The sequence below is a fragment of the Podarcis liolepis genome, assembly GCF_965112155.1.
Source record: "Podarcis liolepis genome assembly, chromosome: 14".
Classification (NCBI taxonomy): Eukaryota; Metazoa; Chordata; class Lepidosauria; order Squamata; family Lacertidae; genus Podarcis; species Podarcis liolepis.
In genome coordinates, this window is record NC_139569.1 from 6,452,379 (window position 1) to 6,467,621 (window position 15,243).

The following is a 15,243-nucleotide window of genomic DNA, read 5'->3' on the forward strand; positions in this document are numbered from 1 at the left end:
ACAACTCCCATCATTCCTAGCCAACAAGACCAGTGGTCAAGGATTATGGGAATTGTAGTCCCAAAACAGCTGGAGAACTGAGTTGGGGATGCCTGGGTTAGAAATTTCCAAAATACTGGAAAGATTGTAATGTAGAAAATGTGAATTCTGTGCTTATGTATGGTCGGAGGCATCAGTGCTTCTGAATAGCATTTGCTGGAAGCTACAGGAGGGGAGATTACTGTTGCTAAAAACATTGTATTTCATCTATGTTTTTAATTTGTGTAAGCCACCTTGATTCCCCCATCTGGGACATAAATAAATATAAGAAGAATAATACAATAAATTGAAAACATGTTCGTCATGGGGCTGTTGCACCAATCCTATCTGTGACTTGTGAGCAGGCCTCTCCAACGGATAAGAGACTCCTTCTGTCCTCATGAGGACTGCCACCACAGTTGAGGCTGTGTGTAATCCTCTCCCTTCCACAGAGTGGGGGTCACTGCACAGGATGTCAGTGTGGGAAGCAGTAGCTTGTGGGTCCTAAATTTAAATATTTTCCAAGAATCCCACTTTGAGTTCACAGGGCCTTTTTGATGATAATGGAAGAAGGAGATAAAAGTGAGTCACAGGATAAATAACGGCGGACTTCCAGACAAAGAGAGCTCGGCAGACAAAACTTTGACCGCACCGTAAATGGAGGATTATACTATGCAAACTGTAAACAAAGCTTCGCAATTCATAACGGAGTCCTTACAAAGGCGCTTTTGTTGGGAAAGGGTGTTTTTTATGGCATAATAGGTAATGCAATGGGTTTCCCAACAAAAGAGACATGTTGCCCAGGTCTGGAGTGACAGTTCAGAGCTGTGGCTTTGTGGAATCTGCCATTCTCCCCAGCCTCAACTTTCCCATCTGCGGGATGGGTGTAATAAGGGCTGCCACAAATTTGGAAATATTGAGCATGCTAGGAGAGGCTGTTGCCTGGTGGTGGAAAGGATGTTTTGAAGATATAGGGTCTCTGGGTCACATCCAGCATCACTGGGGAAAGACTCATATCTGATACCCTGGCAATAGGGCTGCCACTCAGTGGAGGGGATGAATGGTTGAATGGTCTTCCTATGAGATGTCTGTGAGACATTTGCTAGGAAGGAACTATCATGTGACCTTGATCTTGGAACCTTTGCACAGATCTGATTCACAAATGCTAGTGTCCGGTTACCTGGAGTCAGAGCTGGTGTAGGTTTCTTTTTGGTCAGCATTGTGGGCGAGGTGGGAATGTTGACGCCAGAGGCAGGGGAAGGAAGGGCGGCAGGGAGAGGCAAGCTGTTAGGAGCCCACCACCGTCCGTAACAGGGGTCAGCAAACTTTTTCAGCAGGGAGCCGGGCCACTGTTCCTCAGACCTTGTTGGGGGCCGGACTATATTTTGCGGGGGGGGGGGGGAGAGAACGAATTCCTATGCCCCACAAATAACCCAGAGATGCATTTTAATTAAAAGGACACATTTTACTCATGTAAAAACACGCTGATTCCCAGACTGTCTGCGGGCCAGATTGAGAAGGCGATTGGGCCGGATCTGGCCCCTGGGCCTTAGGTTGCCTACCCATGGTCCATAACTTCAGTCTCTTGGGGAATGATTTTCCAGTTCTGGCTGTGGACTCCACTCACCCAGAATGAGCATTGTATCTTCTTGAGGAAGAAGGTTTGAGTATAGAAGGACATCCGTTTCCAGCTGAGCCTTCCCGGATCAGCAGTGTCTGTCTGAGTCCTAGTACCTACGGGACCGCCTCTCCTGGTATGCCCCGCGGAGGACCTTAAGGTCCACAAATGACAACACTTTGGAGGTCCCAAGTCCCAAGGTGGTCTCAACTAGGGCCAGGGCCTTTTCAGTACTGGCCCCGACTTGGTGGAACACTCTGTCACAAGAGACTAGGGCCCTGTGGGACTTGACATCTTTCCGCAGGGCCTGCAAGACAGAGCTGTTCCACCTGGCCTTTGGTTTGGACTCAGTCTGACCCTTCTGTTTCCCTCCCCTTATGGTTTTGAACTATGGGCTACTATTAAAAATGAGGCTGCATTTTAAATTGTATTTTAATCCGTATCTTAAATAGTTTCTTTCCCCCTCCCCTATTATGTTTTTATTGTGATTTTACTGGTGTTAGCCGCCCTGAGTCCGGCTCTGGCCGGGGAGGGCGGGATATAAATAAAAATTCATTACTATTATTATTATTATTATTATTACATCATTTTTCACTTCTGGTCTGGTTCCGACTTCAGGCCTGGTCTTAGTTGCTCATTCCAAGCTCACAGCTCTTTCCAAACACCTTCCTATGACCCGGTTCCTGACACCCTTTTATATCCGGGTGCAGAATTCTAGGATCACAGCTCTAGGCGAATAACGGTTATGCTCCCAGCCGGCTTCCACTCTTGTTTCGTTTTAAATAAATATTTCCTGAAAAGAATCCCTGGGTGACTGTCCTCACTCGCTCAAATTCTTCAGCTGGTGGCCAGTGGTATCACTCTGGAAAAATCCAGCTGTGTTTGGGTAATTATTAGGATTAAACAGGGCGAAGACTTTCTGCAAAATGTCAAGCGAGCTTCTGCCATAACCCTGCTCCGCCAGGCCTACGCAGGCAATTCAGAACACATCTTTCCACAATGCTTAATTGATGTCACTTTTCTGTATGGTCTTATGCTGTTTTTCCAGAAAAAATAGGTGCCGGAACTCACAACGAAATTCTCCCTTGTCCTCTTAGAATGGCAACGGCGCTTGCCTGAGAGTTGCCGGAGCGGAGTTCCGGCTGGGGGGAAAAAAGCCCTGGTTTTCTGCAGATTGTATAAAATGATGTGTGTCCTGGAGAAGGTGGAAAGCTGGAAGATTTGGGACACACAGAAGAAAGTCCCTCTTCCTGCAGTACAGTGTTAATCTGTGGAACTCGCTGCCCCATGACCGCCAACCTGGGCGGCATTAAAAGAGGATTAGGCAAATTCATGGAGGGCTGTCCATGGCTACAGTCGCAGGCAGTGATGCTTCTGAGTGACAGATGTGGGAACCATAGGAGGAGAGAGGGCTCTTGGGTTCGAATCCTGCTTGGAGGCTTCCAAAGAGGCATCTGGTTGGCCACTGTGAGAACAAGGATGCGGGACCCCGATGTCCGTGGAAGTGGAAGGAACCCCGGGATACTCTGGAACACAGCTAGAAACCCTCTTGAGTCTCAGGCCTCTCCCTCCCACTCTTCTGCTCCTTCTCTGCCCCCCAGCCAGGAATTTTTCCTGGTGAGTAATGTGAACTTCTGCAGCATGTTTTGACAGGTCAGCCGCGCAGCTCCCGGCGAATTCCTCCTCCTCCAAGCTCTTAAAAAACATTTTCTCATGATACCCTTGTTTCCTAATCCCTTTGGCATCGCGGGTAGGGACTGCGCCAGGTGTTGTTTTTTAAATTTCGGGAAGGCAGCAAGACGGGGCTTAAATTGGATCAAACCTCCGTCGGGAGGGATTCTGAGCGGGACGGGATGATGGAGACCCAGAGTTTTCTGCTTCGTGATGAGCTGTTTATAAATAAGCGCTGACGTTTGGGTCATCTGTCAGGATGATGGCACAGTTCCTGCAGGGGCTGACATTACCTCCCTGGCACGTCTGACAGGCCAGGCCTGTGAAATGTCGCTTGCCTAGGGTGAACCGGGAATGGCCTCCAAGTGAGCATAGAGACGTTTTCTTGGGATAAACTAACCATGGGGTTTCTCTCTTTCCGTAAACAACTTAAACTGCCATTCATGGGTGGACGGACTCCTAAGATCTTTGGAGGCAAAATCGCCAGTCTGATGGCACCTTTTAAAAGTCAGAGGTGTTTTTTTGTGGCATAACCTTTTGCACATATATAGCAGACTTGTATAAAGTTTGGGGTCCACCTCTGGCCATTATTGTCTCTTCCAGCGGGCTAGAGGCAGCTCCTTAAGGTCTTTCTGGGGATGGGAGAGGAGAAATACGCCTTTCCTTAGCTACCTGATCTTTTTAGCTAGAGGTGCTGAGAACTGAACCTGCGGTTTTCTGCATCCAACATCGTGATACATCGTCAGCTAATCATCGAGATAGACCAATATATCCCGATTTCTGAAATAAGGATGGAGCTATTCTGAGATAAAACAAAGTGTTTCTAGTTTTCATCACCAATCTAGGTGATTTCTTCCTCCCATGCTTTACTGATACCTAGCCAGATACCTAATTATGAGCCAGTTTTGTATAGTTCAGGAGTTGGCAGGACTTGAGCCTTGTGGGCTCAAACTAAGTTTTCTTTTGTCCGCTGATGGGATTTAGAAGCCAAATGGTGGTTCGGGAGGTGGAGCCAGTTACCTGCTGCCTTGCATGAGCAAAGACTGGGGTAAACGGCATATAAAAGGTAAAGGTAAAGGACCCCTGACCATTAGGTTCAGTCGTGACCGACTCTGGGATTGCAGCGCTCATCTCGCTTTATTGGCCAGGGAGCCGGCGTACAGCATCCGGGTCATGTGGACAGCATGACTAAGCCACTTCTGGCAAAACCAGAGCAGTGCACGGAAACACCGTTTACCTTCTGGCCGGAGCGGTACCTATTTATCTATTTGCTCTTTTGACGTGCTTTTGAACTGCTAGGTTGGCAGGAGCAGGGACCGAGCAACGGGAGCTCACCCCGTCATGGGGATTCGAACCGCCGACCTTCTGATCAGCAAGCCCTAGGCTCTGTGGTTTAGACCACAGCGCCACCCGCATCCCTGAGGCCATGCTTAGGATGCTGTAAGTCCCAGCTTCAACCCCGGAGAGCAGCTGCTAAATGGACCAGTAGCTTGATGAGACCAGTAAATATATATTGATATTGATTCAACAATATATAAAAGTTCATATCAGTTAAAAAGCATATTTTTATAATACACTGAAATAAAATAGCTACTTAATCTAAAACAGAACAGAGGCACAAAGAAGAAAAGAAAAAGACAGAAAGATAGAGAAAGCAAAAGAGAGAGAAAAGATTGAAGATTAAAAAAACAACAACTTGTGTTTCTCTGTTTTGCAGCAAGATATAGTATTCACTCATTAAGATCCAACCAGATCGAACCGCTGACCTTCTGATCGGCAAGCCCAAGAGGCTCAGTGGTTTAGACCATAGCGCCACTCGCGTCCCATATGCATATGCAGGTGTACAAATCTACACCTGAGTTGCTTTGGGTGGCGGCTTCCGTCAGCCTTATTGGGGAACCAAATTGGGCCAACCATGCTCTCTCGGCCCAGCCTTCCTCACAGGGTCGTCGTGAAGATAAAGGAGGTGAGGGAGCCCCTTTCTCGCTCCTTGGAGGAGTGATGGGGCACACATGTGAGGAATAAGCATTGTTTGCTTGTTTGCGTAGCACCACCAACAAGCAACAGGCTTTCTCAATATACAAGGAGACAGGTCTCTGCCCCAAGGATCCTTCAGTCTAAAAGTAGACCCCCCAAAAGGAAAAGGAAGTGAACGCAAGGTTAAACCAGGGAAGGATAATGCACGTTCCTAAATAATAAGAGAGCAAATGATGAGGTTAAATTGTCCCCTTCTTCCTTGGCAGGGAGATGGCGGAGAGTCTCAGGTTTCACTGATTCCTTGGGTGGATGTGACCCATTTCTCGCAGATGCCTGGGATGTGTCAGGGCAGCTCTCTGACAGCCTCATGTAAACCCGACAGCCGGCTTCCTGCCCTCCCTGTTTCCTATCGTAACTGTTCCAGCCGGCTTTGAGGAGGCCAGACCCAAACAGCCAAGAGGAGTGAAGATGAAGGAATGTGCAGAGTGGCAGGGAGTGGAGTTTCGTTAGTTGCTAGCTCAAAAACTCCAACTTGCGCTGCTGTTTGCATAGGCCTCTTGCTGCAGCAACCCTTCCTTCTAATAGCGAACTCAGGGAGCGGGTGCCGACAGCAGTGGTCGAAATTAGCCAGGCGCCACAGGAGCATTTTGCACCTGGATTTCAACCATTTGCGACCAGGTGAAGAGGCCAGGGTGGCTCCTGACATCTCTCTCCGCCATCTGGAGGTGCATGCCTGGGAATCCTTGAATCTGGACTCTTTTGACACACTAGTACCCTGACCTGTAGAATTCTATCAGTTATATTTTATCTGCAAAATCACAATTTCAGGAAACAAAATGCCTTTTCTGTGCAGCCTGGGCAAGAGCAGCTGACAATGTTATACTGCCGTACCTTGGAAGTCGAATGCCTTGCGAGTCAAATGTTTTGGCTCCCGAAAGCCGAAAGCCCGGAAGTGAGTGTTGCGGTATGCGAATGTTCTTTGGAACCCGAACGTCCAACGTGGGTTCCGTGGGTTCTTATTGGTTGCAGGAGCTTCCTGCAGCCAATCGGAAGCCATGTCTTGGTTTCTGAACGTCTTGGAAGTCAGACGGACTTCCGGAACGTATTCCGTTCAACTTCCAAGGTACGACTGCAGTGAATCGTTGCTGCTTATCTTCACTTACCCCTTCCCGGTGCCCTGCTCACAGTTGTGAAGAATGTTCTTACGTTATGAATGGTCCATGTCACCATTAAGAAAAAGAGATCGGAATAGGCCCATATACACGTGGACTCTCCATGGATCAAGTAACTTTTCATTTTTTAGTTCTCAGAGTTCTTCACTTAGCTCAATAACTAGCCAGGTGTTTAAATCAATCATAGTCAGTCCATCATTTGAAAAATAAGACTTTAGAGTCGTCTTGCCCCCAAAATGGCAACTGGACATTCCGTTTTGGCGACTGCAACCCTTGTTTACGGAGCCATTTGGCCCCTAGCTTATATACCCGGGATGTGGGTGGCGCTGTGGGTTAAACCACGGAGCCTAGGACTTGCCGATCAGAAGGTCGGCGGTTCGAATCCCTGCAATGGGGTGAGCTCCCGTTGCTCTGTCCCTGCTCCTGCCAACCTAGCAGTTTAAAAGCACGTCAAAGTGCAAGTAGATAAATAGGTACCACTCTGGTGGGAAGGTAAACGGCGTTTCTGTGCACTGCTCTGGTTCGCCAGAAGCAGCTTAGTCCTGCTGGCTACATGACCCGGAAGCTGTACGCCGGCTCCCTCGGCCAATAAAGCGAGATGAGCGCCGCAACCCCAGTCAGGGGACCTAACTGGACCTAACAGTCAGGGATCCCTTTACCTTTATATACCTGAGTTTCTAACCCTGCTTGGGAATTAACCCATGTGGTTTGGCGAGGGATGTTTTCCTGGCGTCACAGAATTGTAGAGTTGGCAGAGGAACGAGAAGGGCCAGGCAGGAATCTTTCGCCCAAAGTGGAGTTTGAGCCCACAGCTCTTGAGGCCAAGAGTCTCGCGTTGCACCGACGGAGGAGCTGCCTGGTGTCGTTTTTGCAAAGGAGCTGAAGGACGTAGCCTCCTCTGAGCAGGCGCGGAGGGAGTGACAGGTGCGTAAGTGTGCAGAGTTCAGGAGAGGGCGAGGCCGCTTTGAGCCGCAGAGGAGGGAGATTGCAGGCAGGAGGGTGTGTGCCCATGGGGGGGGTGGGTGGATGGGTGTGGATCCCAGGAGCCTCGCGGAGGAAGAAGGTGCATCATCAGCCGAGAGGGAAAGGAGAGAGGGCAGAGGATCCAAAGGAACCTGGAAGCGGAGAGCCATGAACCGAGGAAAAAGTGCTCGTGCCAGGAAGGCGTTGGAGGAGTTGGGAGCAGAAGGCAAGGTCCGTCTGAGCCTCGCAGGCCTGCCTGGGCAGGGGATGGGGCGCCGGGGCCTTAAATGGTTAACCTAGAGAGGTGTGGTTCAGTAATGTCTGGGGTGAAGGTTTGACCCAGCATGGATACATGGCCAGAAGCAAAGAGGGATCGGGTTTGAGGGAGAGCCTTCATTAATTCCCATGTCCTCTCCTCGCTTTGGAGGGGCTGCGCTGAGGAATAATAAATCACGCGATATTGGCCAGGGGGTTTCCGGGGTGCTTTGATCGTTTGCTGTGATCCAGTCTGACTCTGCACCCGTGTGTTGTTCTGCAATCTGGATTCCTTTACGTAGGCCTGTTCGGAGTTGTTCCCTGTTGTTCTCTTGAAATCAGTACAGATCGTTAGAGGGAAATATAGTTTTGGAACCAGGAGGCAAATTGCAGCCAGGCGATCAGTTTAAAGCTGTAGTTTTAGTTAGGTGGTAGGTTCACACTACCCCAAAGTGGCTTAATGGATTAGGAAGGTTTGTTGTTGTGAACTGTCTTGAGATCTACATATGAAGGGCGCTATACAAATTTTACTATTGTTAATAATAAAAAATAATAATAATAAACATTAATAATTAATAATAAATAGGCCCTCAGTCAGTTGGGCAGAGCTCAGTTGGTAGAGCATGAGATAATTGATCTTAGGGTTGTGAGTTCAAGCCCCATGTTGGGTGAAATAGATTCCTGCATTTCAGAGGTTTGGGCTAGATGGATCCCTTCCAACTCTACAATTCTATGACTTTTTTTCCCCCCCAAGAATCTAGTGCTCACACAAACAAGAACTCTCCAGGTGCTGTCTTAGATGATATGTTCCTTTAGCATGAGGGGTGTGTGTGTGCCTTTTTCAAAATGTTGTGGCGAGTTTCCTTCTCCCCCTTATTTCCTCTAGAGCGTCTCGTTTTATCATCAATTCGCATGTCTGTTCAGGTTTATTTGACTTGATTCTCCTGTTTCTCTTTTCTGCAAATCTGGGCTGATTAACCAGAGCTGCCTGCCGTCTGATCAAAGAGACCTGCGACTGCAGTTCTCAATTATTTTAATCAATCAAAACTCGTGTGGCCTACAAGTTTTCTTTAATTTGAAGATAGCCTTGGGACCTGTGAGCACAACTGACTATCCTCTGGTTTTAGAACTGCAGTATTCTGAACTGTGTATTTTCTCTGCATCCGTGTTAGTACCTCGGTGCAGGGGTTCAGGGGTCTGGGCTTGGGGAGAGGAGGGACGTGGGTTTCGAATGTGGACCCAGCTACTTTATGTGGGTGGCTTTTAACTTTCAGCCCCACTTCCCTGAAGGGAAAGAATAGGACGGGGTAGGCAACCTAAGGCCCATGAGCCACAAGCAACCCACAGGGGTCGTTTAACCGGCCCACGAGCTGCCCGCTCGGTGAGTCCCTGTGCGCTGCGCTAAACCGGCACTGCGCAGCGCAGGGACTCGCTTCTGCAGGGCCAGAAATCACGTCTGCGCATGCTCAGACACACAAAAACACATCTGCGCAGATGCAGGCGCAGAAGATCGCGGCCGCGCACCCGCGATCCGGCCCAAGGAGGGATCTCCGCTGGAGTGAGCTAGCCCAGGCGAGGTAAACCTTGCCAACCCCTGGAATAGAGTGACCCCCCCACCCCACCCTATACCACCCCCCAGATTTTTTGTGAGGGCAGGATAAATATGGGGAAGATGAAGTTAAAAGCTTAAACTGGATTTTTAGCTTACATGGATTTGAACCCTGCGACTTTGCACAGCAGACCAAACAATCCTGCAAATACCTTCACCCCGATTTGTACGCTTCTGTTTTCCTTCTCTTGGAGATTTCCCCCCAGGCCTTGCCCCATCCCCTTTCCCGCAATGCCCCTCACAGTTCATGAGGCCTAGCAACTTACTTTCTTATAACACAATCGCTTGGGACTCTGGATGTTGCACACTCCTGCTATTTGATGGCAACATTCTGGAAGCACAGTTCCTGTTAGACTGTAAAATAAATTAAATGTTGTGGAGTGAAGAGCTGCGGAACCAGATCTGACTTGCAAATCTGTAGGAGAATTGCGAGTGAGAGGCAAAATATTTTTTTCTGCCAGTTGGTAGTGAATGACAGTTGCGTATTTGTATGTGTGTTGTGTGTGTGGACTCCCTTGGGATGTGGTGGGCTCTCCTTCCTTGGGAGGTTTTGAAGCAGAGATTGGATGGCCTTCTGTCATGGAAGCTTCAGTCCAGTATACCTGAAGGAGCGTCTCCACCCCCATCGTTCAGCCAACTGAGGTCCAGCTCCAAGGGCCTTCTGGTGGTTCCCTCACTGCGAGAAGTGAGGTTACAGGGAACCAGGCAGAGGGCCGCCTTGATAGTGGTGCCTGCCCTGTCGAATACCCTCCCATCAGATGTCAAGGAAATAAACAACTACCAGACTTTTAGAAGACATCTGACGGCAGCCCTGTTTAGGGAAGCTTTTAATGTTTGACGGACTATTGTATTTTAATATTTTGTTGGAAGCCACTCAAGTGGTTGTGGAAACCCAGCCAGACGGGCAGGGTATAAATAAATTATTATTATTATTATTATTATTATTATTATTATTATTATTATTAGAGATCCCTGCATGGCAGGGGGTTGGATAGATGACCCTCCAGGTCCCTTGTGATCTTGGGTGTGAATGTGGCCTAGTGGTGAGGAACCTCTGACCCGTGGGCTGAATGTGGCCCTCCAGGACCCTCTGCCTGGCCCTCTCCAGGCCACACCTGCTTCTTGGCCGCAGCCTCCTCACATATTTTTGCCTTGCTGGACTGTGTCCTCGAACTTCTGATACTGCCTCTTCCTCACCTGGGTGGAGGTCAGAGGGGAAAGTTTGTGTGTGCGTGTGTGTGTGTACAAATGAGTCAACTGTACAAAGGTAGAATTTGCATTCATGGCTCCAACCACTCCTGCTGCTGTCATGTGCTTCCTGGAAGGAAATGTGTCCCTGGCACTGAAAAGGGTTCCTCATCCATGTGCATTTAAGGCTGATTCGCACATGCTTGCTCCATCCGTGTGTGTTTGGTGTACAGAGTGGGGCTTTGCAATCCCAGGGCCACAGGCAGATCTCTCCGTTCCCTTCACATCACCTCAAGACACACCGGTCGTTCAATTTAGTCAGTCCACACATTCATTTAAGACAGGGGTGCCCAAGCTTTTTTCAAAGAGGGCCAGATTTGATGAAGTGAACATGTGTGAGGGCCGACCAAAGACCAAAGTTATTGAACTTTTTTTAGGATTTTACCATAGGACATATATTGTCATGGGGATTAAATCAACCAGCAGGCCGGATTAGGCCCCCGAAACAGACTTTGGACATGCCTGATTTAAGAAATGCAGTGATGTCCGTGGATGTGTGAATCGGGCCCGGAGTGTGTTGGATCAGGGGAAAGGCAGGAACCAAGAGGAGCATTGTATATTTCGAAAGAAAGATGGAGCAGGTTTTATTTACCAACATTTCTTTCAAGGCCCTCTTATGGCTGTCAAATGTGGCTTTACCCTATTTCCCACAAGTGAGACCCGCAACAAAATGTTGCAGCGTGGAGTATTTCTTTGCAAGGTGCCAGCCAGCCATGCTCTTTCAGGAGACCCTGTTTCATTTGTGCGCTCCCATTTTCAGCACCGCCTCCCAACAGTCATTTTGGGTGTTCACTGAGCTTGAGCAATCCTTATCAGACTGTTTATTGGAGGGAGGCTTCCCCCTTACATTTCCCTCCCCTGTCACAATATTTTTTTTGCCTTTTTTGGGGAAACTTCAGTGTTTCCTATCAGCCCTCAGCCAACCATGGGATGCTAGGAGGGTTAAGAAATACGTTTTTAAAATTGCCCGTGATTTTCTTGTTTTATACATTTAGGGTGCAAACACTTTCCCCATGTATCTATATATGGAGAGACAGATTGTGTGCGTGTGCATATTTTTTAATGTTGTGAAATCTTCTACTTGCACAGCAGGTATGTTGAGGTGTTGCTAAATCCTCTCTGAAGTTCATGTTTGCTTTTAATAAATAAATAAAAAATCCAGATTTTATTTTGATGGTTCACAGTTCCGAAAAGAAAGTATCCTGGTTATTTTTCTTCTTGGTTTCAGATTTCCAAATCTTAAAAGACTGCAAGCGTTTATGACGTCTTCCTTGAGTTTCTGGTTTCTGTTTATTAATGTGGAATTATTTTAGGCTTCCTTTGCAGGCTCACTTTAGTATGGGGAGGAAAATTGCGTGCCATGGGGATTGTTGAAAGGGAAAAGGAGAATGAACTTAGTCCTTGTACCTCGAGAACATAAGAACATAAAAAGAGGCTTCTGAATCAGGCCAGTGCCCATCTAGGCAGCATTCTGTTCTCACAGTGGCCAAGGGGAAACCTACAATCAGGATTCGAACACAAGAGCAACTCTCCTGTGGTTTCCAGCAACTGATATCCAGGAGCGTTCCTGCCTCTGGCCATGGGCACAGAGCATAGCCACGGATGGCCCTCTCCTCCATGAATTTGTCCAATCCTCTTTCAAAGCCATCTGAGTTAGTGGCCATCACTGCTTCCAGTGGCAGTGAGTTCCAAAGTTTAGCTCTGCCCTGGGTGAAGGAGGACTTTATTTTACCTGTTCTGCATCTTCCAGTGTTCAGCTTCATTAGACGTCCACAATTGTTTCCCAAACTTGGGCCCCCCGTCTGCTTTTTTGACTACAATTCCCATCATCCTTGACCACTGGTCTTGCTCCCTAGGGATGATGGGAGTTGTAGTCCAAAGCAGCAGGAGACCCAAGTTTGGGAAACGCTGTAGACTGAGCAATCTACACACTTCCTCCTGGCCATCTATAATTTTATAAACTCATTTTTCTAGACTAACCCATTTTCTCTAAACTAACAAGTCCCCAAAGTTGCAGCCTTTCCTCATGGGAGAGTCGTTCCATTCTCTCGATCATTTTGGTGTCACGTTATCTGAACCTTTTCCCAACTTTACAGTATCCCTTTTGGGGTGAAGCGACCAGAACCCCACACTGTAATTCCAAAGGAGGCCACACCTGAGATCCTTTGAATGGGAGATTCCGCCAGCCACTGAACTTGGGGGTCCTCTGCCTTCAAATCCCATGCCCTGGCAATGAGCCATGGACCATATATAGAGTTTTGCGGTGGTTTCTTCTGCCCTGCAAATAGCCAGGGCTCTGTGCCAGCTCCCATAGCGGGCCGTTGCTGTCATTTGCGTCACTGAGTACAATGCCCCCCAGTTGTACCTTTCTTAGAAAATAAACAAGGCTGATTATTTATTGTTGTTGTTTCCACTTCTTTTCCAGGCCAAGCCCATTTATGGTGGATGGCTTTTGCTGGCGCCGGAAGGCACTGATTTTGACAATCCCGTGCACCGCTCTCGGGTAAGGATGGGGGTCCCTCTGCTGAGTCGGGGGGGGGGCGTTTAAAGATAGTCACAGCCCAGGTGGCCTGGTGCCGGGTGAACTGAGTGCAGCAGGAGTGAAGGAGAAGTGTAGGATAGGACCTTAGCCACAGAATTCAGTTCTCCCCTAGCAAAAACAAAACCCACAGCCAAGTTTCTAGTCCTTATGACTGCTCCAATGTTTGAAAAACAAGAAATCTCAGAGGTAGCGGAATAAGATTTCCAGGAGTCACGGGGCAAAATGTCAGGGTAGCGAAAACTGGAATATATTATGCAAAATGAGGAGGGAGGAGAGTATGCAAATCTGCTTGGTTTTGCCTAAATTAAACAGGGAATGTGGTGCAGTTTTGCTTGGGTGCAGAGTTATAGTGGCTTAAAGGTAAAGGGACCCCTGACAATTGGGTCCAGTCATGGACGACTCTGGAGTTGCACACTCATCTCGCTCTATAGGCCGAGGGAGCCGGCGTTTGTCTGCAGACAGCTTCCGGGTCATGTGGCCAGCATGACTAAGCCACTTCTGGCGAACCAGAGCAGCGCACGGAAACGCCGTTTACCTTCCCACCGGGGTGGTACCTATTTATCTACTTGCACTTTGAGGTGCTTTCGAACTGTTAGGTTGGCAGGAGCTGGGACTGAGCAATGGGCACTCACCCCGTCACGGGGATTCGAACCACCAATCTTCTGACCAGCAAGCCCTAGACTCTGTGGTTTAACCCACAGTGCCACCCGCGTCCCTTAGGTGCCGTTAAAAAGAAAAGGAAAAATTAAGAGCATTGACAACTTCCCTGTCTTGTATTTCCCAACAAAAGTCTTGGTTGTCCCTCACTTCCTCTGAGTTTTCAGAGCTGTCAGGGATGGCAAGGACTGTCATTCGAGGCTAGGTGGGAGGAATTCAAGCTGCCCTCTCGAGGCCTGCGCAGGGAACTGAATGGGGAGTGGGTGGCGAATCAGTCTCTTTCTTCGCACAAGGATTGGGAGACACTTAAGAAGCGGCGAAAGAGATTCTCACTGCATTTTGAGTGTTTGCAGGGTGCACCTTCCTTCTCGGGGAAGGACCAGGTCAGCGATCGCCACAAATAGCGGCTGACTCCTCCGGCCGACGAATCTGTGGGTGGAGGGCAGAGTGCCTCTCCTCCAAGCATCCCTTCCCTCTCTGCTGGTAACCGAGACATCTGGATTAAGCCCTGACTAAGTCAGCATGAGCCTTTCTCTTTGCACCTGGCTTCTAAGGCTATATCCGCACCACACATTTAAAGCACTATGATGCCACTTTAAACAGTGATCATTCCCCCCTCCCCAAGAATCTGGTAGTTTGTGAAGGCTGCTGAAAGTTGACCCTCGTTCCCCTCGCGGCACTACAGTTCCCAGAGGGGTTATCAGCTAGACTGGTCACCAGCTAGACTGGTGGCTGGGGGTGGCTGTCAAGACCACATAACACCAGTCTTGAAAGACCTACATTGGCTCCCAGTATGTTTCTGAGCACAATTCAAAGTTTTGGTGCTGACCTTGAAAGCCCTAAACACTGAGGTCCAGCATACTTGAAGGAGCGTCTCCGTTCCCATCGTTCTGCCCAGACGCTGAGGTCCAGCGCCGAGGGCCTTCTGGCGGTTCCCTCATTGTGAAAAGCAAAGTTACAGGGAACCTCGCAGAGGGCCTTCTCAGTAGTGGCACCCACCCCATGGAACGCCCTCCCATCAGATGTCAAAGAGAAAAACAACTACCTGACATTTAGAAGACATCTGAAGGCAGCCCTGTTCAGGGAATTTTTTAATGTGTGACATTTTGATGTATGTTTTGATCTTTGTTGGAAACCTCCCAAAGTGGCTGGGGAAACCCAGCCAGATGGGCAGGGTACAAATAAATTATTATTATTATTATTACTATTTATTATTATTATCCTCTCTTCCTGTGGAACTCTGGGAATTGTGGCTCTGCGAGGGGAGGAGGGCAGGTGCGCTCCTGACAAAGATGCAGGGGGAGGGGGATCCCTCTCAGTCCAAAGTTTCATGTGTTCCCTTTTCACGCCTCCTTTTCCTCTCTCCTAGAAATGGCAGCGCCGGTTCTTCATCCTCTACGAGCACGGCCTCCTGCGTTACGCCCTGGACGAGATGGTGAGTGGCCCTTGGCGGGTAAAGCGAAAGCTGCCATGTTCTTGTGCCTCTCCTCCTTTAGTGGGCTTGCTGTGGGCT

General features: G+C 48.7%; 1 protein-coding gene across 20 annotated transcripts in view; it reads left to right on the top strand.

Annotated features, from left to right (window-relative positions):
• The window catches only part of MPRIP (myosin phosphatase Rho interacting protein), a 160,497-nt gene that overhangs the window by 12,809 nt on the left and 132,445 nt on the right, over nt 1-15,243 (top strand). For 13 of the 20 annotated variants that reach the window (XR_014518973.1, XR_014518974.1, XR_014518975.1 and 10 more), the window contains exons 2-3: nt 12,957-13,034; nt 15,100-15,165. Coding sequence is in view for 16 of the 20 variants with exons in the window: in XM_083474649.1 (XP_083330775.1) it covers nt 12,957-13,034; nt 15,100-15,165 (144 nt within the window). In the remaining 4 variants the exon portion in view is untranslated. Of the gene's footprint in view, nt 1-7,448; nt 7,651-12,956; nt 13,035-15,099; nt 15,166-15,243 lie in introns of those variants that run through there. The other 7 variants (XM_083474650.1, XM_083474641.1, XM_083474642.1 and 4 more) reach the window with 5 other exon arrangements.